The sequence below is a fragment of the Erythrolamprus reginae genome, chromosome 2 (genome assembly GCF_031021105.1).
Source record: "Erythrolamprus reginae isolate rEryReg1 chromosome 2, rEryReg1.hap1, whole genome shotgun sequence".
In the NCBI taxonomy this organism is placed as follows: domain Eukaryota; kingdom Metazoa; phylum Chordata; class Lepidosauria; order Squamata; family Dipsadidae; genus Erythrolamprus; species Erythrolamprus reginae.
The window spans coordinates 124,568,730-124,593,345 of NC_091951.1; the positions used below are offsets into that span (position 1 = coordinate 124,568,730).

Here is a 24,616-nt window from a genome sequence, read left to right on the forward strand (position 1 = left end):
TGCATGTAGGGCCTGAATAAAAATATGCTTGTGATATTTATGATTTGAATCTATAAAGCAGAATCATCACCTCTTTAAAAAGATGCAGAAAGAAAAAATAAACTCCACAAGCTGAAATCAAAATACAATATCAAGCAGTGTTAAAATGCAATTAAACCAGACAGTCTATTGCTTATCTAAAATAGTCTTCCATTCAAAATTCCACAACCTAGATCCTGCTTGCAAAGAGGTCCAGCCATTCCAAGTATCCACTAACTAACCCATCTTCAGTGACCAGCTGAACAAAATGTCCTGTAATGAAGGACATCCTTTACTTCTCATCTTCACCCTCACTTCTCAAAGATGGGAGAGTCTGCCATTTCTCAGCTAGTCATTTCTATCATCTACACAGTAATATAGGCATATGGCATTGTATTTGAACTGCTGCACCCATTAACCCACAGAAGGAAGTTATACACACAGCACAAAACAAAGCACGTCCTGCCTACTTTTTATTTAGTCTTCTTGCACTTTGGTGGTAATGATGGAGCTTACAACTTTTCCCTCTCTGGTATGAAAAAGGTGCCCAGCTTACTGCCTGCCAGTTCTACAGTACTGTACGCCCAGAGAATTTTCTCAGCTGCAGCTGTTTTTTTTAAAATCACCCCCTCAATTCTAATTGTGCGATTAAAAAAAATATATATTCCGGCGCTCGAAACCCTTCAATTCATATCACTAAGCTGAACCACTAACACACCTCCCATCCAATATGGCCGCTTCACCAAACAGGACCGAAACACACTCTAATTTGTCGTTTCGTCCCGCCCTCCCTGTAACCCTATTGGCTCGCTCTGTTCCAAACTCTGCCGCCATTGGGCGCGCCCGACGTCGTTCTTTCTGACTGCGGCCTCTCTTCAAGTTAGAATGACGCGACATGTAAACAAATCACTTTCTGGATGTTCCAAACTAATCAGAACTCTGCCGGCCCCCGAAGCCAACGGGGGGAGGGAGGGAAAGAGATCTGGGCAGACCTCTGCATCCCACCGTGGAAGTTAAAAAACAAAACAAAAACAAACCCCCCACACATTTTTGTTCTGTAGTTTCTTTTTTAAAGAAGGAGAATAAGATAACCTGTAGCCTATCAATGCGGGATGGGTGGGGTTTTCCTCTTATTTTATTAGAAACCTTCGTATGCCTCCTAGGAGGAGGATGTCAGAGAAGGGGTCCGCACTAAAGGTGGGTAGCGATGGTGAATTTCAAGATGCCTCCCTTTCCCCTCCTTGGGGCTACCACTGAACTTTGCCAACTCCTAGCGTTCCAATTGCATGCAATGAGTCCTCACACGCCCCATCCAGTCACATTCATGCATTGCAAAACAGAAGGGAAAGGTTTTCTCCTTTTCCATCAATGTCTGGGTGGGGGGTGGGAGGAGAATCCCACCGCCAATCACTTGGGCTTTTTCCACCGGCCGGTATTACAACCCATCATGACAACTACGAGGGTCGAGCCAGATGACCTCGTTTCACTTCCTTCCCCTGTAAATTAGGCGGGAAGTAATATATTGGGGGTGAGCCCACCGGGATCAAGCCTTCGGCTGTGGACAGGACCTGAAACCCATGAGTTTCTTCGAACATCTGGGTCTCTGAACATTTCGTCAGCTGTACTCCACAGTGTTTACAGATTTTTTTCTCATAATCCCCCCTTCCTCAAAAAAAACACCCCTCCATCACCAAACAAACAAGGTCTCGGTACACCTAAGACAGACAAACGTCTTCTGAAATGGAAAATGTTGAATTGAACCAAACCTCGCAAGACTGGAGCGTGGTAAAAGAGGTTTTCCTTCAAATGTCCAACTTAGTCAAGGAAACCTGCAGAAGTCTGCACAAAACAGAATAGCCAAGTCTCCTTCCTACGGTTTTAAACGAGTTAAATCCGGGGGTTTTTTTGAGGGGGGGGGGGAGGAAGGAGGTTAAAAATGGGGGGGGGGGTTCCTTACAAAATTCATTCCAAGAGGGACTCAAAAGCCGACTCCTGAAGAAACGCCTAGCCTAAAGGTGCCTCCTTAGAGTTTACACGGAAAAGGCGACTTAAAAGAAACCTCCGGGCTCCTCTGCAGTCTGAGGAGAAAGGCAAGCGAGCACACGCCCCCTTCCATGTCCCTTTCCACCCAGGGCGAGCGCTCGAAAAACGCGGGCAGGCTCGCTCTCTCTCTCTATACCCCCTAACGTGACACTTCCAAGAATTGAAAAAAACGGGCAGGAAACCTTCCCTTTTCATCTTAACTTTATAAACAAACGCGGCCCTATTTGCCTAAAAACTATCCCTTCCGCCGACGGTTCTCAACGCGGTGGCCCTCGGGTCGCCTCTTCCCAAAGCGACGCCGCGGAAGGACAGTACAGCCTCCTCGACCGCGCCGATCTCCATCCTAAATTGCCCTTTTTCTTCCCTCTTCCTCCCGCTGCCCCGGGCACCAAGGACCATCGGCGCCTCTCTCCCGCCGGAGCCGCCGCATCCTTCCGCCCGCCTAAGAGGTTTCCCGGCTCATGCAAAGAACCTGCTGGGACCGTCGCTCTGCCCGTTCATGTCCCCCCCCCCCCGCATCCCGCCGCCGCTCTCTTCGGCTCAGACTAGGGGCCACAGAGCCCCCCCCCAAACTTCTCTCTCTCTCTCCCCCCCACCCCCTCCCAGGCCGGCGCTTCAACGGCTTCCCAGCTCTCCTCACCTGGGGTCCCGACCCAGCGGGGGGATAGAGGACGCCTCACTCCTGATGCCAGCTTCTGCTGGGGCTCTGGCCCGGCCCCTCCATGCCGCTCTGGGGTTTGTTTTGTTTATGTCCCTTCCTGACGGATTCCCGGAAATCGCGTGACTCGCCCCCATCACGTGGCCTTTAAAAAACGGGGGAGGGAGCGAGGGGGGGGATGGGCGAGCCCGGCCGAGTCGAGGCAGAAAAAGCAAGGCGCCGAAGCCTCCAATCAGAAAGCGCGCGGCCAAGGACCAACCAGCGGCCGCGGAAGGTGGGTCTCCCCTCTCATGTGACGGACCGAAGGGCGAAGTCGGGGAGAAGGGGAGGTTTCTCGCTCAGTTGACGGCGGGAATTCAACGGGGGAGGTGATGTGGGGGGAGGGGAGCTAGCAGAGCTTCTGATTGCAAAGTAGTTGCACTGGCCGCTCGTGCGTGAGGCGACAAAGGGCCCGGTTTTAATTGATCCCAGCTGATTTCTCCTCCTACTGTATGACTGTAATTTGTTGCTTGTCTCCTTAAGGCTTTTATTAATATTGTTTCCTGATTGCTTATTTGACCCTTAGGACAATCACTAAGTGTTGTACCTCAGGATTCTTGACAAATGTATCTTTTATGTACACTGAGAACATATGCATCAAAGACAAATTCCTTGCATGTCCAATCACATTTGACCAATAAAGAATTCTATTCTAGTGATCCCTAAATTGTCTCTCTCGCCAGACTCTTGCAGAAGGAGCTGCAATCCCGACAACTCCTGTGTGGGGTCCCACTGAAAATATTTTATGAGGTGTCAACCTAGAAATTGACACTAATCCTTTAAAATGCAGAGATGTGGAAAGTTGCATAGTTCTGCTACCTTGCAGGTGTTTGGTGAGGGTCAGAATGGCAATCCTCGGGGCCTGCTCCTCCAACTTCCACTGCACAAGTAGTGGCTGCAGGATTAAGGGTCTAAATTCTTAAACCTATGGGATCTGAACTACTGAAAGCAAATGACTGATCGGTGGTTGCAAAATTGTTTAATTCTAATTTTAAAAATCTACAAATAGATCCCAAGGAGGCATTGTCTTCTCCAAATGATTCTCTAAATCCTATCTTAACATGGAATTGAGTGATTTGTAGTTGATTAAAGTTGTAGTTGTATTCAAATACAGGGAGTTGTCAATTTACAGATATTTGCTTAAGGATGGTTTGAACTTACAACAGCATTTGAAAAAGTGACAACATTTACAACCATTGCAGCATCTCCACAGCCATGTGATCAAAACCTGGGTGCTTGGCAGTTGACATGTATTTACAATAGCTGCAGCATTCCAGGGTCATGTGAGCACAATTTCTGACCTTGGATGCCCAGATTGCTTCCCATAAGCAAAGTCAATGGGGAAAGCTGGATTCACATTCAACTATACCCAGAAATTTTTTTTCTTATTGGCTCTAACAGTGTTCTTCAATGTCCCATGGGATTGGGCAGCATATAAGTCAAATAAATTAAATGTAGTTTGTTCATACACTCTAGTGTAAATATCTAGAGATGGGGGGGGGGGGTTTGAGATAAATATGTATATGTATGGATTCAACCTAGGATTTGGATCACAATTGTTTTCAGAAAGCTTAATCTTCCCCTTGCAGTATTTCCACATGAGCATCATATGCTTTTAAAAATATCCATGGTTACCATTTACATTGAATTTTATTTTGTTCCTGACACAGTTTATTAATATTTTCTCTTCAAATTAGATACACATGACATTCAGCTCTGACCAATCAACCATAACCAGATTTCTGTTGTAAATTCAGAACTGACCTAAACAACAATTTTAGCTATTTAATGAATAGATCTTTCTACAATTTAATTTTGAATATAACAAATGCTGGTAATCACAACTCATTCTATACATAAATACTGAAATTCCTGACCAAATTCATTTATTTATTACTTGGACATTATTACTCTGGACTTTAGAGCATAGTTTTACAGGTTTCTAATGTACTTCTCTACAAATCTTATGTTATTTAGGTCCTGGAAATAATTGAATTAAATTTGAGAAAATAAAATTGAGAAGATACTGGACATGAGATCTAGATTTTCTGAATGTGCAAGAGGAAGTATATTATCAATGAAGTTATAAGGAAATAGCCTACATAAGCAGCACTAAACTCTGAGAGATTTGAATAAAACTAACAGTACTCTAAAAGTCATGAATTCAAAAATGTGTTATTCAAAACTTATCCTTCCATATATTAAAATGCAAAAATAACAGCCCAAGTCAAGCCAGAAAAGTAAACAGAATAGAAATTTATTCCAAGTTTGGTGAGATATAGGGTATTGTCAATAAACCTAGCCATCATAAGAATGATGGAACATTTTTAACACTTGAAATTCAAGAAAAAATGTACAGAAATAAGATACAAAATACCCTTAGGCACTTGAGGAGTATGAAAAATGTCTGAGTTAAATATTCATAATAGAGGCATTAAGGTAGATATGGATGGATTCAAAATACAGTAAAGGCATCATTCAATCAATGGAACTTTATCATAACCTATAAAGAAAGAAAAACAATTTATTTCAGAAGCATTTTAATCCAAAAGTCAAGCAATTATAAAATCCCAAAGGGTGGGACGGATATAAAACTTGAATATTCAAGATACTGCCACAATTCAAATAAAGTTTTACTTTAATGTGCACTATAATTTGGGTCTTGAAACACTAGTTTTTGTTTCCCAAAAATTTGCTAGTGGTGCTAATAATGCAGCAATATATGCATATTAATTAACGGTCAAGAGCAATCTGACTGTTCTTTTTTTTAAAAAAGCTGTCCAAAATGAAAACTGAATCTAGTGGTACAATATTAATTTTGACTAATAAGGCTCAGACCCTAATCTTTTGCTGACATTCCCGTACTTCCAAGTCAAAATTATTTGGCAAGAGCAAATTCACTGTAACAAATATGACAAAGATCATTGCTTCACTGTGTAAGGTTTCTCTTTGAAAAGCACAGTATGATCACTGACTTTTATGAACTACTAAATTTTTAAATAGGAAATAAGTCTACACCTTCAATCCTCCTGAGTCATCACCCAAATTCATTCCATGTCTGATTTGAAAACACTAAAGCTTTGTCTAAAGGGATTGGGGGGGGGGGGAAGAGAGACTAATTAAAAGCACATCTCTCCTCAGCTTGTTTTTAACAGAGCAAGTGATAGATATTCAGGGAAATCAGAGTTCTGGAATTAAAAGGCAAAGCTGCTTTCTAAACTGAACTGGTCATAACAGGAACCAGATTCATGGTTTGATGTGTAATCCTTTCTGGAATCATATTGGCGTGGCAAACTTCAGGACCATTCCACACCCAAAATAATTTCTACTGAAATGATCAATATTATCCAGCTCCCAAATTCCCCATAGAAATACTCCCTAACTTGGGGATTTTTCTCAAATTCCATACAATGCAATGCCTCCATGGCGCAATGGTTAGAGTGAAGCACTGCAAGCACTGATTCTGCTGATCAGTGGCTGCCAGCAGTTTGGCAGATTGAGTTTCAGTAGCCTCAAGGTTGACTCAGCCTTCCCTACTTCCAAGGTTGGTAGAATGAGGACCCAGGTTGTTGGGGGGCAATATGCTTACTCTCTGTAAACCATTTAGAGAAGGCTGTAAAGCACTGTGAAGCGGTATATAAATCCAAATACTGTTGCTATTTGGCTTAGAATAATTAGTGTACAGTTCTATAAACAACCTAGTTACATTGGGTTGGCTGTTTTTTTTTTTAAGTTCTCTTTGATAACTCTGTATGTAGTAAAAGTCTTCTATGTCAATATGAAGTAGAGAGTTCAGTTTACAGAGATATTTCCAACAATCAAAAAGGACCCATGTTATTAATAGTTTACAGTAAAGTAAAAGACAATATCCATTATTTTTCACATGAAGTAATATTAAGGAAGAATCAAAGAAAAATTAAATTTATAAACCATTAACTATGGTGAAATCTCTAAGTGGAAATCTCTTTTATTGTGACTATGAGGTATAACAGGTACATAGAGCCTGGGTGGCGCAACAGGTAGAGTGCTGTACTACAGGCCACTGAAGCTGACTGTAGATCTGTAGGTCAGCGAATCAAATCGCATCACCGGCTCAAGGTTGATTCAGCCTTCCATCCTTCCGAGGTGGGTAAAATAAGGACCCAGATCATGGGGGCAATATGCTGGCTCTGTTTAAAAGTGCTATTGCTAACATGTTGTAAGCCGCCCTGAGTCTAAGGAGGACGGCAAATCAAATCAAATCAAATCAATCAATCAATAAATAAAAAATAATGTTCTGAGCTGTACATAAATATTAATCTCAGTTTATATTATAGTCGCTAAGTTCATATAGCACACATTATTAGGGATATCTGTCAACAGATCTCAAGAGAAACTGTTCTAACTGTTGATCAGAATACCAATTCCTCTGGTTAGTTCTATCAGTCCTCTCCTTGGCTTTCTATAACCTTTTATCCCCGGACTATTCTCCAACCTCTTTTAATCAGTGACCAACCCTTTTCCAGTTTCTAAGTCTGAGGAACTGTAATCAAAATCTAGAAGCTGAGCCTGAAAAGCTAAGTCTTTTCCCTTACATAATAATGTGAGGGAAAACAAGGTTTATGATTATATTTTTTTCAGCAAAGTGAGTTGGTTTCATCTTATGCAATAACTATCCTAACTCGGCAAGATTATTGCTTTGAGCTCCCAGTTTATGTTCTGTCATCTCAGATATACTGCACACATACACAAAAGCAATCACTGTATAATAATGACTGAACAGGGAGAACAATATTCACTCCTTGAACAAAAAGAGATATATATAGTGAAAACAAACAAGAACAAAATGGCATTTACCTAGCATATACTGCCATAGAAAAAGACGTAATTGTTAAGGCCAGTGTTCCTTCAAATACAGGATTGTGTCACTTTTTAATTGTGGTCCAAAGAGTGGGTTCAATTGAGCCAGAATGGCAATCAGCCAGCTGCAAAATAAGAGCAGATTTATTAAAGAATTGGCTAATAAGGAATATTGTGAAGGCAGACATAAAATAAGTCTTGCATCTACACAAATACTAAGAGAAGTAGAATTTCAAACAAAAAGGACTATAATAGTCTTAAGAATTACTCAGAACTCCAGGGTATATTTCTTTAAAAATGTTCTTTTCATTTCCAAGAATAGATAATCCTATCAACTACCCCTTTGTTAATACAGTACTGTACTTTTCTTTAAAAGAAAATATATATATATAACTAAATATGTATCTCATTCAACATCCCAATAACTTTCCCCTACCAAATTTTCAAGTTTTAGATTCTGAATTATGTTTCTGTAGCCAAATTACTTCATTGCATATGCTTGGAAAAATTGCTGAAGAACAAAGAAAAGTACAAGTACAATTTTTTAAAAAGTCTTCCCTGTCCTGCTCCTGAAAGTAGGCAATAGGTATCTCAAGCAGCCACAGAATGCTGAGACAAAATATGGAAAATGAGAACCTTAGAGGAATTTGAAAGAAATGCCACCGAGAAAGGCACAGTTGGCAAGAGGACTCTAAACTGCAATATTTTGTTGCAGATCTCTTTAGTTTCTTCTAATGAAATATGCTTCTGTTTTTGCATCATAGCAATTACATACAGGGATGGCTTCTGGTTTTTTCCACTGGCAATTCACTCAGTAATGCACTGCACTCATGCATATGCAGTGCTTAAAACACAGCTTCTGCGCACAGCTTCTGACACCACAGAGAGAGACAGTTCGGGGGGTAGTAGGCCTCAGTCGCTGCCAGTTCTAACTACCCAGACCACCAAGTTACTATGCATTCTTACAGAACCAGTCTGAACCAACCATGACCCATGCATACCTATTAATCTGAACTATAGTATTTTGTTTTCTATGTGAATGTGTTTTGCCTTGAGTATACAGTAATCCCTCGCTATACCGCGCTTCACCTACTGCGGCTTCACTTCATCGCGGGTTTCTGAGGAAGTCAATCGGCAGATTTAAACAGCCCGCCGAACTCGATCGGCAGATTTTTCCAAAAAAAATATAAAAATCTAAAATTGTAAATACTGTATTTAAATACTGTATCTAAAATAAATACTGTGTGGGAAGGGTTTATAAACACTTAAAACAATGAAAACTTACCAAACAATTACAATATAAATACTTAAATAAGTACTATCAGTCAATAAATTCCCCATCGTGGATTTCACCTATCGCGGCCAGGTCTGGAACGTAACACCAGCGATAGGTGAGGGACTACTGTACATTTATTTTCCTTTATACATAGACTATATAGACTTTTTGCTGAAAATGGAAAAAATGAAGCAACTTGGGGACTGATTGCAAAGGTTTGTTTATGGAAAGAAGGAAATTATGATAAGTAACATGAGATGCTGAAAATGGTAATTACCGTGTCTATGACTGCTACAAAGATGATCAGAATTTGCTTTTTTAGCTATCTTTCCTTTATAGATTTCTTGCGGAGAATGGGGAAAAATGAAGTGATTTGGGGACTGATTACAAAGGTTTGTTTATGGAAAAAAGGAAATTATGATAAGTAATATGAGATGCTGGAAATGGTAATTACCATGTCTACAATTACTATAAAGATGGTCAGAATTTGTTTTTTAAAATATGACTTTTTTGTTATTCCTTTTTCCTTTCCTTTTTTCCAGGTTCCTGTGTTGTTTTTTAAAAAAATTCCAAGATCTTCCTTTAATAAAATTATTTTTTTTTAAGAAAATTTATATATATCTGTATGCCACTTTGTTACTGATTTTTTTGCCTTAGATACAAGGAAAAAATGTAAAAGGAATGTTAAAAGGCGTCTGCGGAGAGGGGCGGCATACAAATCTAATAAATAATAATAATAATTATTATTATTTTTATCATACATCTCTAACAAAGAAAAAGTTTATGCTCACATCTTTTAATGACATTATGCAAAATTGCTCTTAAGAACTTTTGAAATGACAGTAGTACAGTACAATATGGCCTGCCTTCTCAAAGCAGTGGTCACATGAACCAAAGAGAAGTTCATGGTTAAGACACAAACATTTTTCACAATGGCAAGTACAGAGGAAAATGCAGGAAAATGTTTGTTTTTGAATCACTCAATTTAACAATTCAGATTTGAAAATGGACTTTAAAAATCTTTTTAAAGTGTAGAGAATTACTGATGAACTAATATTCAGTATACAAAAAACAGGTTTATGAACAAAATGGTACATCTAACTGCTATTTCTAGAATGCTATTGAAGGAGGAGAAAACAGCAAAGCAGCTTTGTAATGGGAGCTGATATAAATGCAGGGAGCTTTGGCAGTCATGGAAAATTCCACACAAACCTGGATGCTTGCACTAGAAAATAAAATACTGATCAGATTGGAGGGGGGGGGGGGGAAACAACAGCAACCATAGACAGACATAAAGATTATCTATTTTTAGATTTTGTTCATTAATTTTTCCCTATAATGTTAACCAACTAAACAAAAATGAGTCTAACCTTTAAAACCTTTAAAACAAAATATAGGACCTTAAGAGACATTAGAATTTTCTTTATTTTACTGCACGTTAGCGAGGATTCCAGGATAGACAGCTGCATTATATTTTTGCCTACATCAAATTGGTAGGACCTCTAGTAGCACAATATTATATGTAGCCCTTTCTAGAAAAAAACCCCTCATGTTTTCTTATCTTCTTACCATATAATGCAGAGGCTCCCAACCTTTTTTTGGCCATGCCCCACCCAAGCATCTCTAAAAATCCCGATGCCCATCACCCATGACATATAATTCTAACTATTCAAAAAGTGAATTATTACATGTGCAGATGAAGCCTAAAAGGCCATTAACTTGGTTTAAACAAGGTTACAATTGCCCCATTAAAAATCAAATTGCCCCCCTGTGGGGCATGGACCCCACGTAAGGGGCATGCATAAATGAACCATTGTATCTACGGTCCCTGTTCTACTGTCCTATTATCCTCTTTTATCATTACTTTCTTTATGTTATGCTTATACAAACTACTATCCTATACTTGTTCCACAAATAAATAAAAAATAAAACAAATATTTACTTATGGCTGCCTAAATCAGTACAGTATTTCAATCAATTAATATTTTTTTAAAAAAAATTGAGATGGTCCTTCAGAAATTGTTGATTAAGACAGTGTTTTCTACAGGGTATGGTCTCTGCTCTTACCAATATTTATTTCCTATCATGTGGTGTTGTGCAGCATCAAAAAGCTTGGAATGCACTCTTTGGTCTATGCTTAGTTCATAAGCAAACACAGGGCTTTAGTTCCTAGCCAGAGTTAATTATAATTCCTCATTCCAACCAACTGTGGAATGCAATCTTTGAAACTAGCAGAGATTCTATGACAAAAATGTAGGAAATGTTTTCCGAAAATTGATTATTTTGAAAAAGAAAATACATTCCTAAAAGCTTACAAAAGCAAATGGAGTTATGGGTGGGAGACTGAATAAATGTAAACAGACTCTTTTTGTTGTACTAAATACTGGGCTTTTCCAAAGCAGACTAGAATCACTCAAGACTTTTGGAAAATGCACAATCACAAAAACACAAATATACTGCACAGTACACACCTATTATCATGAATTCCCCAATGAAATATCATGGCTAATACACAGATTTCTATGTTATTCCGGGGCAAATTACCCAGTTTCCAAATTATCCTGGATTTTTCACAGCCCTTTTAGGCAAGAGTTAGTTTAACGACTGCAACAATAATAATAATTAATAATAATAATTTTAGATTTGTATGCCACCCCTATCTGAAGGCTCGGGGCGGCATATAACAACCACTACATAGAACAAACAGGCTGTATTGGCAAAATGCATCCATGAAAACCAATTAGCAGACAAAAGGTATGACAAAAACTGTTTAATTTTACAACATATGGACAGATTCAACCATAGTTTCAATTGGGAAACTGTGATCATCCTAGACCAAGCCAAATCCAAAAACACTCTTGACAAATTAGCCATCAATAGCTACATGGACATAAATAATATCTATATACATCAATAAGCCAAAAAGGGAACAGAAAACCCCAAACACCTCTCTACCAGCAATCAGCATCCAGATAAGCATAGATCAGTGATGGTGAACCTTTATTTCCTCGGGTGCCAAAAGAGAATGCGTGTGCGCTATCGCACATGAATGAGTGCCCACACCCATAATTCAATGCCTGGGGAGGCCGAAAACAGCTTCTCCCACTCCCCAGAGGTCTTCGGGAGGCTGGAAACAGCCTGTTTCCTAACTTCTGGTGGGCCCAGTAGGCTCATGTTTTGCCCTCACCAGCCTCCAAAGGCTTCCCTGGAGCTGGAGGAGGGTAAAAACAACCTCTCCCACTCCCCCGTGGAGGCTCTCTGGAAGCCAAAAACGCCCTCCCAAAGCCTCTATGCAAGCCAAAAATCAGCTGGCCGACACACACATGCACATTGGAGCTGAGCTAGGGCAACAGCTCGTGTGCCAGCAGCTATGACTCCGTGTACCACCTGTGGCACCCATGCCTTCACCATCACTGGCATAGATCAACTTCAAGATTAATGTCAGACCAACATTCTAGTAAACAATACTCCAAATCAAGGAATTGTCAAATGAGCCAATAGTAAGCAGCCCAACCAAAGAAACTGTAAAACCGTCCCATCAACAAGGTAGGGGAGCCATTAGAATATAAACTGAGAGCAAACACCAATCCTTAGTAGTACTGAAGATGTTACCTAGTTTATGTAATGAAATGTCTGTAAGAAAACAAGCAAGCTCAGAGAGCACCAAGGACCCTTCAAGAATTATCTTAAATTCTTCTGAACATGGAAGATATTATAATTTGAAAAACAGATTTAGTCGCTGGGCACAAGAAAAAACTAATTCATGCTGCAAACAGAGCAACTGCAGACAAGGTCAATACTGTCTTTTGCAGATTTCATGCGGGTTCACTCCAGCATATTCCGATAGACTTTTATTGCCTAAGGGCATGACAAAAAGAAGAACTGGTGCCAGTTATGTTTTGTTTAGGCTTTGTTTCCATGAACAAGATAAAATAGTTTTAGCAGTCTCAAAAATCTCAAAAATATTGGAAAGCTGTAGATACATGTTGTGAGCCGCCCCGAGTCTTCGGAGAGGGGCGGCATACAAATCTAAGTAATAAAATAAATAAAATAAAATAAATAAACTAAAAGCAAGAATATACTCCTGATTTGTTGTTTTAATGGAAACTATAGGTCCTAAAGACAAACATCAGAGGGAGATAAAGCTGATCCTTGATAGCTGCTTAAATCCATCTATTGAAATATCCTAACCATGCCAGCCAGAAAAGCCAGGTCTTCAATGCTTTCCGGAAAGTCAATAGAGTGAGGGCAGTCCAGATCTCAGGGAGTAGTTGGTTCCAGAGAGCCGGGGCAGCCACAGAAGTTCCTTCCCCGCGGGATGTTACGGGTCACTGGGAATTATGAGGTAGAAGGCGGTCTCAGAGATAATCTGGCCCTGAGATATGGAGGGCTTTAGAGGGAATAACCAACACCTTGAATTGAGCCTGAGACCAATAGGGAGCCAGTGCAGCTCGCGGAGGATTGGTGCAATGTGAGCATATCTAGGTGCATCCATAACCACTTGTGCGGCTGCATTCTGGACCAATTGTAGTCTCTGAATAATCTTTAGATAGTTCTATGTAGAATGTGTTGCAATAATCCAACCATGAGGTGGGTCTAGGAGGACACCCAAATTGCGAACCCGTTCTGAAGGGGACAATTTCTCCCTCTCCCCGAGCCAAGGATGGACAGTTGATACAGTTTTAGGAGGCAGTACCCACAGCCGCTCGGTCTTGCCTGGCTTAAGTCTGAGTCTGTTGAGACCCTCACAGCTTCCAGGCACTGGCACATCACATCCACTGCTTCACTGAACTGACGAAACCAGCCAGGAGGGGCACAGGTCCCACAAACAAGTGGAGGAACTCATCGCTCCCACAGCCTTGTCTACTTCCTCAGGATTCAGAGACTCAAATTCATCCCATATAATAGGACTAAGACCTGCCCCTGTCATCTCGGTTGGAATTGCCCAATTAGAGTCCAGAATCTGAACGATTTTATCCAATAGAAACTGAGCAAACTTCTCAGCTCTGCCCTACAGGGGCTCCTCTGTTCCCCCCACATTATAAGGAGGGAACAAGTCACCTTAAATAGGGTGGCTGGGTGCAAATCAGTGGATGCAATAAGTGTGGAAAAATGTGAGCATTTTGCCGCCCGTATCACCACTAAATAGGTCCTAATAAAGGCTCTTAAAAGTGTTGGGTCAGACTCGGAGTTACTGGTCCTCCAGCGTCGCTCTAGATGTCTCTTCTGGCGCTTCATCTCCTGGAGCTCCTCGGTAAACCAGGGAGCTTTCCTGGATCCATCACCATGGAGAGGTCGCAAAAGCGCAATCCAGTCCAATGCCCCCACTGCCACCCTATTCCAGGCAGCCATCAGGGACTCGGACGGATTGTGGACAAGGGAGTCTGGTGTCATCCTAAGCTCCTTCTGGAACCCTTCAGGGTCCATTAGGCATCTGGGGCAGAACCACTTAATCTGCATTTTTCACTAGAAGCACAAAATTTAGGATTATTAAATTAAGAAAAGTCACATATTCATTATAAACTATAGTCAGCATGAAGGAATATTGGGAAAGGAGACATCTGCTACACCCACCTTCTAATGCTATCTGCTAAAACTGAATGAGATAATGGACAACTGGATAGAAAGTGAGTTTAACTATGCAGCTGGCAAGATGAAGCAGGAAATGTGGAAAAACATAAAATATCTTTTATTAATAATAGAGTAACCAAAGAAGATTTAAATTGAGCTACTATCATTTGCTAGGAAGAACTTCCATTCAAAGTTGTGCTGCAATTCTTCAATTCACACAACTTAAATAAACACATATAGATTGAGATTCTGTTTATCTAAGATGGTTAAGTGTAACATGGCTATGTAGAAGTATCAGGAAAATGAAAATAAAAGAATGTGATTTATAAACAGGGATAATGAATTATCCATTTATTCTTTGAAAGATAAAAACTCTAATTAAGAAGTTCTTGAAGGTATATTAGTACAGTGGTACCTCTACTTAAGAACTTAATTTGTTCCGTAACCAGGTTCTTAAGTAGAAAAGTTTGTAAGTAGGAGCAATTTTTCCCATAGGAATCAATGTAAAAGCAAATAATGCATTCAAATCTATTAGAAAAGAAATAAAATCTCAGAATTTGGGTGGGAGGAGGAGGAAGAAGAAGAAGAGGAGGAGGAGGACAGTCGTTGCCCAAAGCGAAGGGAGTGTTCCCTTTCTCTGGGCACTGGCAGAGGCTTATTCCCTCTCTAAGCGCCCAGAGAAAGGAAAATGCTCCGTTTGCTCTGGACTGCCAAGCCTCCTTAAGCGCCACCAAAAGGCTCCCCTGGCAGCCCAGAAAAGCCCAAGATGGCCGGGATTAAAGGGGGAATGGCAGGAAACTGGCTGGGCCTTCGTGCCGCTCTCAAATTTCCTAGGAAATTTTTCCAGGCTCGGGTTCTTAAGTAGAAAATGGTTCTTAAGAAGAGGCAAAAAATCTTGAACATCCGGTTCTTATCTAGAAAAGTTCTTAAGTAGTGGCGTTCTTAAGTAGAGGTACCACTGTATTGTACTTTTTGGACTATAAGACACACTGGAGTATAAGATGCACCTAAGTTTTGGGGGAAGAAAATAAGAAAAAAGCTGATTGGCAGGTGGATTGCTCTGGAATACCCCCAATTGGTTGTTCTCAGAGGTGGGCAAGTATCTCATGCTGCAGAATCACTGTACGATATGGTACTGTTTTGTAGATCTTGAAATTTCTCAATGTATAACACAATTACTATATGCTGAAAAATTCTGCTCAAAGCGCTGAGCTGTTTTAGGTGAAAGGTCATATAAATAATTGAATATAGAAGATTCCATTCATAGCATTTTGAAGTTTTATTTTAAATAAATACAAACAGGCTGCTGCCTGTCAGTATCAATAATAGTATCAGTTGGCTATATCGATAGTCTGAGTCATCATAGACAGCTGCAGGGGGTGGGTAACTGATAAAAATGACTTGTGATAATACAACACATACACTGTGGTTTCCCCAATCACACACCTACTTGCATGCAATATTGAAATCAAAGTATGAATAGTGAAAGGGTTGTGTGCCTTGATGCATGTTTTATCATTTTGCTATCACTGCAGTTTAAAGCAGTTGCTTGGGCTCAGTATAATATAAAGGCGGCTTGGGGTTGTTGTTGTTGGGGTTTTTTGCATTCAAGGACCTACTTGGTTTACCACTTAATACAGTCAAGTTCAAATAACAGAACCGGCTCAAGTTAATTTTGATGGGTAGCTCAATACTCCCACTGACATATTGGGCACTGCCATTGTTGCAGATAAGTACAATTTTGAGGGAAATAAATGGAGGTGGGTGGATGGTCATTTCCCCCTCAAGCATACTGGCAATCTACCAGATCAGGAGTGGAAAAGCCCCTTCCTTCCAATCTATTGCAAAGGATAAGCCACTGGGTAAATTCATTTACAAGCAAGAAGAAAGGCTGACAATCACAGGGATCTCATATTCACTAGCTCAACTAGTACGGTAGGTGCAAAAGAGAATAGTGGGAAATATTAGCTTTGGTGTGTCTACCAAGATAGGTGGGTATAAGCTATACTTTATTCACACATATCTTACATTCCAAATCATATTTACAAGTTTATTAACTTATTTATTACCAACACAATCTCTCAACACTGTGAAAAATTCTTCCCAAAGCACTTTATGTATGGCTGTGCACAAAATATTTTACAATATTATCTGATAGATTGGTAGCCAAGAAGTTTGGACAATATAACTTCCTTCTTTTGCTAGTAGGCTAGCCTAAAAGAAAAAAAATGTATAAAAATAACTAATAATACTATAATTTTATGTTGTGTGTATGTATGTATGTATGTAGGCAAGCAGGTAGATACAGCGGTACCTCTACCTAAGAACGCCACTACTTACGAACTTTTCTAGATAAGAACCGGGTGGGTTTTTTGCCTCTTCTCAAGAACCATTTTCCACTTACAAACCCGAGCCTCCGAAACTGTAACTGGAAAAGGCAGGGAGAAGCCTCTGTGGGGCCTCTCTAGGAATCTCCTGGGAGGAAACAGGGCCTCCACCCTCCCTGTGGTTTCCCCAATCACACACCTTATTTGCTTTTACATTGATTCCTATGGGAAAAATTGCTTCTTCTTACAAACTTTTCTACTTAAGAACCTGGTCATGGAACAAATCAAGTTAGGAAGTAGAGGTACCACTGTAGATCTGGAAATTTCCTGACCACCTCAAAGATTATGGCAAATGATCCTTCATACTAGTCATATTAATCCAACTACAGTAATAAATAAATACATTAACCAATAATTGTTAAGAGCCAATGATAAGGAATACAGGGATTTTCATTCAATGCAACATTAAAACCGAAAAATCATGACGCAGAGCAATTTTAAAAGTCATTGGGGTCATAGCTTCATATTTATAAATCTTTGGATTTGTTGAACCATAAATAAGTACAATGTGTGTATAAAAACAAGTTATGTGGGACTTCTATCTCCTAGGCTACTTTAAGCTACAGTAAGTTAAATCTTATTTAGGAATAAACAAATGTGACTCACAGTTTATAAAGGCAAGATGAAGGCCAATGCTTAGATAAAACTTGATATACACAATATTTCAGGTTATTTACTTGTTTTTCTATTTTCGTTATCATGGTATTTAGGAATATTATTTCTGCAACTATTCAGAGAATTTAAAGAATAGCAGAAGATATAGCTTATTAAAATGCACAGTTGCAAAGTATAGCAATACTATGGAACAAAAAAGCACTTAAACTTCACTCCTACAACATGATCCAGATACAGAATCCTAGTAAAATAGTTGAAACAATACTAAAGTAGGTACTATTAAAAGATGAATGTTATGCTGTATTTTTATGACTAAAACTCAATAACAAAATATATGAACACTTACAGTTCAATACTATATGTCATGTACACAATTTACTGCATTATCCACTGTGATACAAGTCTTCCCATTTCACAATCAAGACATTAAACTCAAAATAGGTTTGTTGTAATTACAGCATAGATTTGTTGTAATTACAGCATAGATTTTACCACATTAATATAATAATAAAACATTAATACTTACAATAGATAGCAGCACACAGCAGTTATCACCAGCATTGTATTAATAACACTGTGGAAAGAAGAAAGATGGCTAATAAAATAGAAGTCGTAGTTACAAACTTGCATTAGGCGGAAAAAAGGGAAAAGATATTTTTCTAATCTTATTACACATAAGTGAGAGATACTAATATAATCATTAAACAATAAGGTACTGTAGGTTACATTAGGTTATTGTAGAATAAGTCAGCACTGTAATCATAGCTTTACTGTAAACAAAGCCATGTTTACCGTAAATTTACAGGAAGAGTGAATCAAGGATACAGGATACAGATAAGTTCTATGAAATGTCAAATAGAAGTGTAAAACTTTTCTTTCCAAACCAAATCTGTTCCAACACTAGTTTCTATTTTGCTGTGAGGAACTTTTAGATCCACAACTCAATCTTTCAGCCATTACCATGTTCTCAAAGAATGAAATGTCATCATTCCAAATTTGGAGTTTATTTCTCCTTTGCCTCTCCTTATTCTCTCTTTTTTAAAAACATCTTTTTTATAAGCATAGCTGGCATGAGAAGTCAAAGGCATATAGCCTATGGCTGATAAATTCTCAGCAACTATAGCAGGTAGACATATTTATCAGAGTTCGCTGCCTAACCATCCCAACTAGAGCAAAATAAGTTATCCTAAATAAAATACTGCCCATTTATATAAGCCAAAGAATGTATATATACATTTTTAAAACATGCAATATTCAGACATTATCATACATAATCCAGTGTTTATAGATGTCTTTTTGTCACCACTGACTCATGGTAACTGTCTGGATAAGTCCTTGTAGTTTTATACTATTTCAGAGTGCTTTGTTATTGCCTGAGTGACTAGCCGAAGGTTATGCAGCTAATTTTGTAATTAAAGTTGGACTAGAATTTATGGTCTCCCAGTTTCTAGTCTGATCCATTACACCCAACTGGCTTTGGCTGTTGCTCCAATAGTGTCAGTAAATCAGGCAAATAATAATAATCAATGCTGCAATTATATTAAAAAAGACTGCTTGCAAAGCATAATGATTAAGACTTTGTTTAGAATAGAGGGAAACAAAATATGTCCTGAGAAGTACCATTCATTTGATCATTCTTTTCCCAGATTCATGAAATTTATGCAAATATTATTCAACATCTGGCACTTGGACCTAAATAGAAGACATTGAAAATCAGTACAGTGGTACCTCATCTTACGAACGCCTCTTCTAACGAACTTTTGAAGATACGAACCCAGTGTTTAAGATTTTTTTGCCTCTTCTTCCGAACTATTTTCACCTTACGAACCCATGCAGCTGCTGCTGGGATGAAGGGGTTTCTTTTTTCCCCCTTTTTTGAAGAAAGAAAAGGGAAGGGCAGCTTGGAGGAGTAAAGATTTTGCATGCTTGCAAAGGCACTGAAACGGTGTCTTTTTAAGAAAGAAAAGGGAGGGGCAGCTTGGAGGAGTAAAGATTTTGCATGCTTGCAAAGGCACTGAAACGGTGTCTTTTTAAGAAAGAAAAGGAAGGGGCAGTTTGGAGGAGTAAAGATTTTGCATGCTTGCAAAGGCACTGAAACTGTGTCTTTTGAAAAAAGAAAAGGGAGGGGCGCCCCCCTTGCCTTTCTTCCTTCCCACTCACCCTTTAGCCTAGCCTTGCTTCTTCCACCCGCCCCCTTTAGCTGCTCCTCCCTGCCTCTGTTCGCCTCCCTTCTAAAGTTTGGGATTTTCCTGAAGGATTTGCACGCATTATTTGCTTTTACATTGATTCCTATGGGGAACATTGTTTCATCTTACAAACTTTTCAGCTTACGAAGCTCCTCCTGGAACCAATTAAGTTCGTATGATGAGGTACCACTGTATTTTCATTATAGACCATCAATTATTTATGCAATTTTAACAGAAAGCTATTATTGCCACAGAGATCAGAACCAAGCTAATGATCTCATTGATATTTGTGGGTTTTATAAGGAATTTAGAACCCTATATGAAAGGCACCATGGCAAAGGTAAGAACAATATTTTCAGGAAAGTTTCAGTTCAAATTATACTCCCTACAAGGAAATAAAAATGTTTTTTTTTAATACTGATTTAGAACATAAGATCATAAGAACATAAGAAGAGCCATGCTGAATCAGGCCAAAGCCCATCGAGTCCAGCATTTGTGTCACACAGTGGCCCACCAATTGTCCATGGGGATCTTGAGAAGAAAGAGAAGGCAAACCCCTCCCTTTCCCTTGACCCCCAACAAGTGGTACTCAAGGGAATCCTGCCTGCCTCAACCTACATAGAGGCGGCACATGGACATCCGTTTTCAATAACCACCGATACACTTGGCATCCATGAATCTGTCTAATCCTGCCTTGAAGCTGTCAAGGCTGACACTTGTCACTACCTCTTGTGGAAGTGAATTCCATAAACCAACAACCCTCTGGGTGAAGAAATATTTCCCTTTATTTCTTACCTAGGAGCTTTAGGGAGTGCCCCTCGTCCTAGTATTGTGTGATAAAGAAAAGAACTGTTTTATAGTGTTGTGAGCCGCCCCGAGTCTACGGAGAGGGGCGGCATACAAATCTAATAAATAAATAAATAAATAAATAAATTTTTCTCTATCCGCCTTTTCTATCCCATGCATGATTTTATACCCTTCAGTCAAGTCACCCCTTAAACCCCGTCTTTCAAGGCTGAAGAGACCATAAGTAAAAGGCCAAGAAACCACTAGCATGACTAGTTATGCTTGCTTTCTATTTTTAAATATATATATATTTATCTTAATATTTTTGCCAACCATCTACACAATCATTCTCATACTGAATTAGGTTACAGTTAGAACAGATGACAGTTGATTCAGCTAGAGAATTCGACTTCTGTTCAACACAAAAATACTGTACACTGAACTAATAATTTAATCTGTTAACTAATATTTTCCAGTGAATTTTATGAAGGCCAGGGCACTGACAGAAAAGTAGTTATGGCCATTTTGGAAGCTTATATATTTTCTGTGTCAAAAAGATTTTACATAAAGAATGGTTGATGGAATTGGGTATACTGTTTAATGAAAGAAAGCACTAGAGATGACATGATAGCAGTATTCTGATATCTCAGGGGTTGCCACAAAGAAGACGGAGTCAACCTATTCTCCAAAGTACCCAAAGACAAGACAAGAAGCAATGGATGGAAACTAACCAAGGAAAGAAGCAACCTAAAACTAAGGAGAAATTTCCTGACAGCTGGAACAATTAATCAGTGGGTTAATTGTCTCCACTTGTCTCTACTAATTAATGCTCCAACACTGGGATTTTTAAAGAGGAAATTGGACAACTATTTGTCTGAAATGAATTCCTGCCCGAGTAAGGGGGTAGACTGGAAGACCTCCAAGGTCCCTTCCAACTCTTTCTGCTATACTTTGGATTATTTTCTTAAATTCATTGTGTTATTTATTATTAATAAAATCTAGTTACACATTGAACTGATATGTTTATTAAAAGTGATCAGTCACAATATATCTACAGTATCTATGATATAGCAGTCTGTGGTATGTGGCAATTTAGCATACAAAGACTCCTGTTCTACAAATTCAAGGAAATAAAAACCCACTTAGGAGCAATGTAACTAAATCCAATGCAACACATGAAGTGCAAGACTTTACTGTACTCCACAGACCAGTTCAGATATTCCTTGGAAAAGGCAAATCAGGGCATTTACTCACCCCTTACTCAAACCTCAAATGGAGAAGTACATCAGGTGACCTTCAGAAACTGCAACTGAGTTGCAACTCTATATTGCTTCATCTACAGTACATTTCTGAACTGAAGTTATTGCGAAAGCCCCAAGTAATTTTGGGCCAGAACCTGTTTTTTCTTTGACAACTGATAAGATCTTGCTCCAAATGTTGTCTTTTTTTGAACACTTACATGTAGAAATAGTAAAGTCTTCTTATCCAAAGTACCCTAATTTTGAACTTTCCTTTCTGAGAAGCCTGCCTTCTAGTGGCAAAAATAGCTTCCTAGTTTGCACATTAATAATATTTTGCTGCTCTACTGCAAATGGTGTTCTTTTTTTCTGCTTTGATGGTTGGGAGCAGCAATCTCCTACCTTCAAGATCCTTTGAACTACAACCTCTCCTGATAGTACCACTACTACTACTATTACCACTACTACTACTACCACTACTACTAACAACAACATCAACCACTCCCTGGGCAAAGATTATGAGAATTGGAGTGCAAATCATCTAGGCAGCATTCAGTTTCCCTTTTTCTTTTTGTTCCATTTCTTCCATCCACCTCCACTTAGCAATTAAAAAAATAAAAAGCGTTTTATAGATTTAAAAAATGAAAAGCGCTAACCATGTTTTGACTTTTAATATCAATGCTGTAAAAGTAAAACGGAAGATTTCAGAACAATGATAAAGGGGAAGTTAACCTAAAATGCCATTCATATTCAACATTAGCAGTGTGTATGGATAGATATATGGATATATATATATATATACACACACACACATATAGGTAGGTAGGTAGGTAGATATAGATAGATAGAGATAAGATAGATAGATAGAGATAGATAGATATAGTAGGCTATATAAATGACAGCACGAGCTGGAAAATTTGTCTCATGAGTCTTGGAGTAAGAACAGGAACTTAAATAAATAAAGAGCAGCCTGAAAAAAATAATAAACCACCGCAAGACGCTCACAGCGCTCTGTCCCTTTCATCTAGCCTCGCAGGAGCCCATGTTGTGAGGAAGGACCTTGCCACATACAAGAGCCCCCCCCTCAACCCCCCCTCCAAGTGGTTCCGCCGGGAGAGCGGGGTGCCCTCGGGTGGAGAGTGTTATCAGAAGCAATCTACAAACACCCACCCGGGACTGCTGACATTTGGAGAAAGCGGGAGGGGGAGGGGGGGAGAGGAGAGGAGAGACAGAGAAAGGAAAAGGAGCTGCGTTGCGGTGGTTCTCCAACCAAGAGGAAGCCCCGCTCGTTTCTTGTCCGGTACCGGAGCGCGTCCTACGGGCGGGCAACCAGGCCAAAGCGGGGGAAGGGTCTTCGCCTCGCCCTCCTCCTTCCACGCCGCGCCTTGACGTTCCCCCCCTTTTTTTGCATCGACTTACTTACCCCCGGTTAGGGCCCTTGGGGACCAACCACGGCAAGACTGCGCCGATCAGCCCCCAGAAAACGCTCATGACGATGATGGGCACTAGTAGGCCGCCGTACGCCATAGCGGCCTCTTTTTCACCGACTCCGGCTCTAACCAAACGCTACTGCCGATCGACACCCCAGTTTTCCGTAGCCACGCCTGCCCCGGCGTGCCGGCCAATCGGAGGAGCTGTAGGACGGGTCCGCGGAAGGCGTTTCTTTTCGCGCCTCCTTGGACGGGAGGGGACGAGGGTCGTTCTTGAGGAGAGCGCGGCTTTTTCTAGTCTACGTTTGTTGCGTAGTGACCTCCCTTAGGCCAAACGCAGAAGGGCGGCCTTTCCTTGAACTGTCCCGGTCGCTTTGCAACTCGCCACCTAAGCTTTGTTGGTTCCTCTGAACTCTCACAGCCGCCGCCGCCACCCCTCGCACGTGATCCTGGCTATCTGGTTGTAGCTCTAGCTACTTTTTTGTCATCTTAACGTTTGACGGCGAAATAACATTTGCAAATTAACATTTTTTTCTCCTCATAGAGTTGCAGCTTTTGCTTGAAGTCTTATTTCCCATTTCCTCTTACGACAGGAACTGCAGCAAAATGGGGCAGAAAAGGAAACTGGGAAATTGAGATTCGCCTGAGTGGTAGAAATTAGTAATGCATTTCCCAGTAATATCCCCAAGCCTGTGTGATCTACTAATCCAGGGGTAGGCAAAGTTGGCTCTTTGATGACTTGTGGACCTCAACTCCCAGAATTCCTCAGCCAATCTTGCTAGCTCAGGAACTCTGGGAGTTGAAGTCCACATGTCATAGAAGAGCCAACTTTGCCTACCTCTGTACTAATCTATAAGGTAGCAGATGCAGATGAGGAATGGGTGATGCTGAACAGAAGGGAGCTGTTTCAAATTCAACTGTTATAGCAGAACATCCGGATACAGAGACTTTGTCCTTTAACCAACAAGGAATGCAGGTTTGTATTACATTCCCAGACCAGCTTGTAATTAGGATTTTGCCAATGAAAATAACTCTATTATGTTCTTTGCTCCTTAAACATCATAAAGAATGCTGTAGTTAGATTTTTTCCTTGTGGAAAACACTGTGGCCTTACTAGCTTTTCACCGTTAGTTATTTACTCGTATTTATGAACTAAGATTTTGGGATAGTACAGTGACGCCTCATCATACAAACTTTTCGAGATACAAACCCGGGGTTTAAGATTTTTTTGCCTCTTCTTACAAACTATTTTCACCTTACAAACCAACCGCTGCTGCTGGGATGCCCGCCTCCAGACTTCCGTTGCCAGCGAAGCACTCGTTTTTGCGCTGCTGGGATTCCCTTGAGACTCCCCTCCATGGGAAACCCCACCTCCGGACTTCCATGTTTTTGTGATGCTGCAGGGAAATCCCAGCATTGCAAAAATGAGCGCTTCGCTGGCAACAAAAGTCCAGAGGTAGGGTTTTCCAATGAAGGGAGCATCAGTGAAATTGCAGCATCGCAAAAACACCAAAGTCCTTGAAATCCCAC

General features: G+C 40.1%; 2 protein-coding genes across 3 annotated transcripts in view; both read right to left on the reverse strand.

The window, feature by feature from the left end:
* The window catches only part of CREBRF (CREB3 regulatory factor), a 29,208-nt gene extending 26,365 nt beyond the window's left edge, over nucleotides 1-2,843 (reverse strand). For both annotated transcript variants that reach the window (XM_070739395.1, XM_070739396.1), the window contains exon 1: nucleotides 2,702-2,843. The gene's annotated coding sequence lies outside the window, so the exon portion shown is untranslated. The remainder of the gene's footprint in view (nucleotides 1-2,701) is intronic.
* A 2,156-nt stretch (nucleotides 2,844-4,999) lies between these two features.
* ATP6V0E1 (ATPase H+ transporting V0 subunit e1) lies at nucleotides 5,000-23,264 on the reverse strand. The gene is made up of 4 exons (XM_070739399.1): nucleotides 23,080-23,264; nucleotides 17,973-18,020; nucleotides 7,595-7,722; nucleotides 5,000-5,261 (listed from the first exon to the last, which is right to left on the reverse strand). The coding sequence occupies exons 1-3, from the start codon at nucleotides 23,181-23,183 to the stop codon at nucleotides 7,629-7,631; spliced, it is 246 nt and encodes an 81-aa protein (XP_070595500.1). The 5' UTR covers nucleotides 23,184-23,264; the 3' UTR covers nucleotides 5,000-5,261; nucleotides 7,595-7,628.
* Between the last annotated feature and the right edge of the window lie 1,352 nt (nucleotides 23,265-24,616).

Excerpts from the sequence above, each read along its gene's own strand:
- ATP6V0E1 (XM_070739399.1), bottom strand. The coding sequence starts at position 23,183 with ATGGCGTACGGCGGCCTACTAGTGCCCATCATCGTCATGAGCGTTTTC. Across the intron at positions 18,021-23,079 it reads CCCAAGGGCCCTAACCGGGG|TGTTATTAATACAATGCTGG; the intron begins GTAAGTAAGTCG and ends TTCTTTCCACAG. Across the intron at positions 7,723-17,972 it reads GCTGTGTGCTGCTATCTATT|CTGGCTGATTGCCATTCTGG; the intron begins GTAAGTATTAAT and ends CTTATTTTGCAG.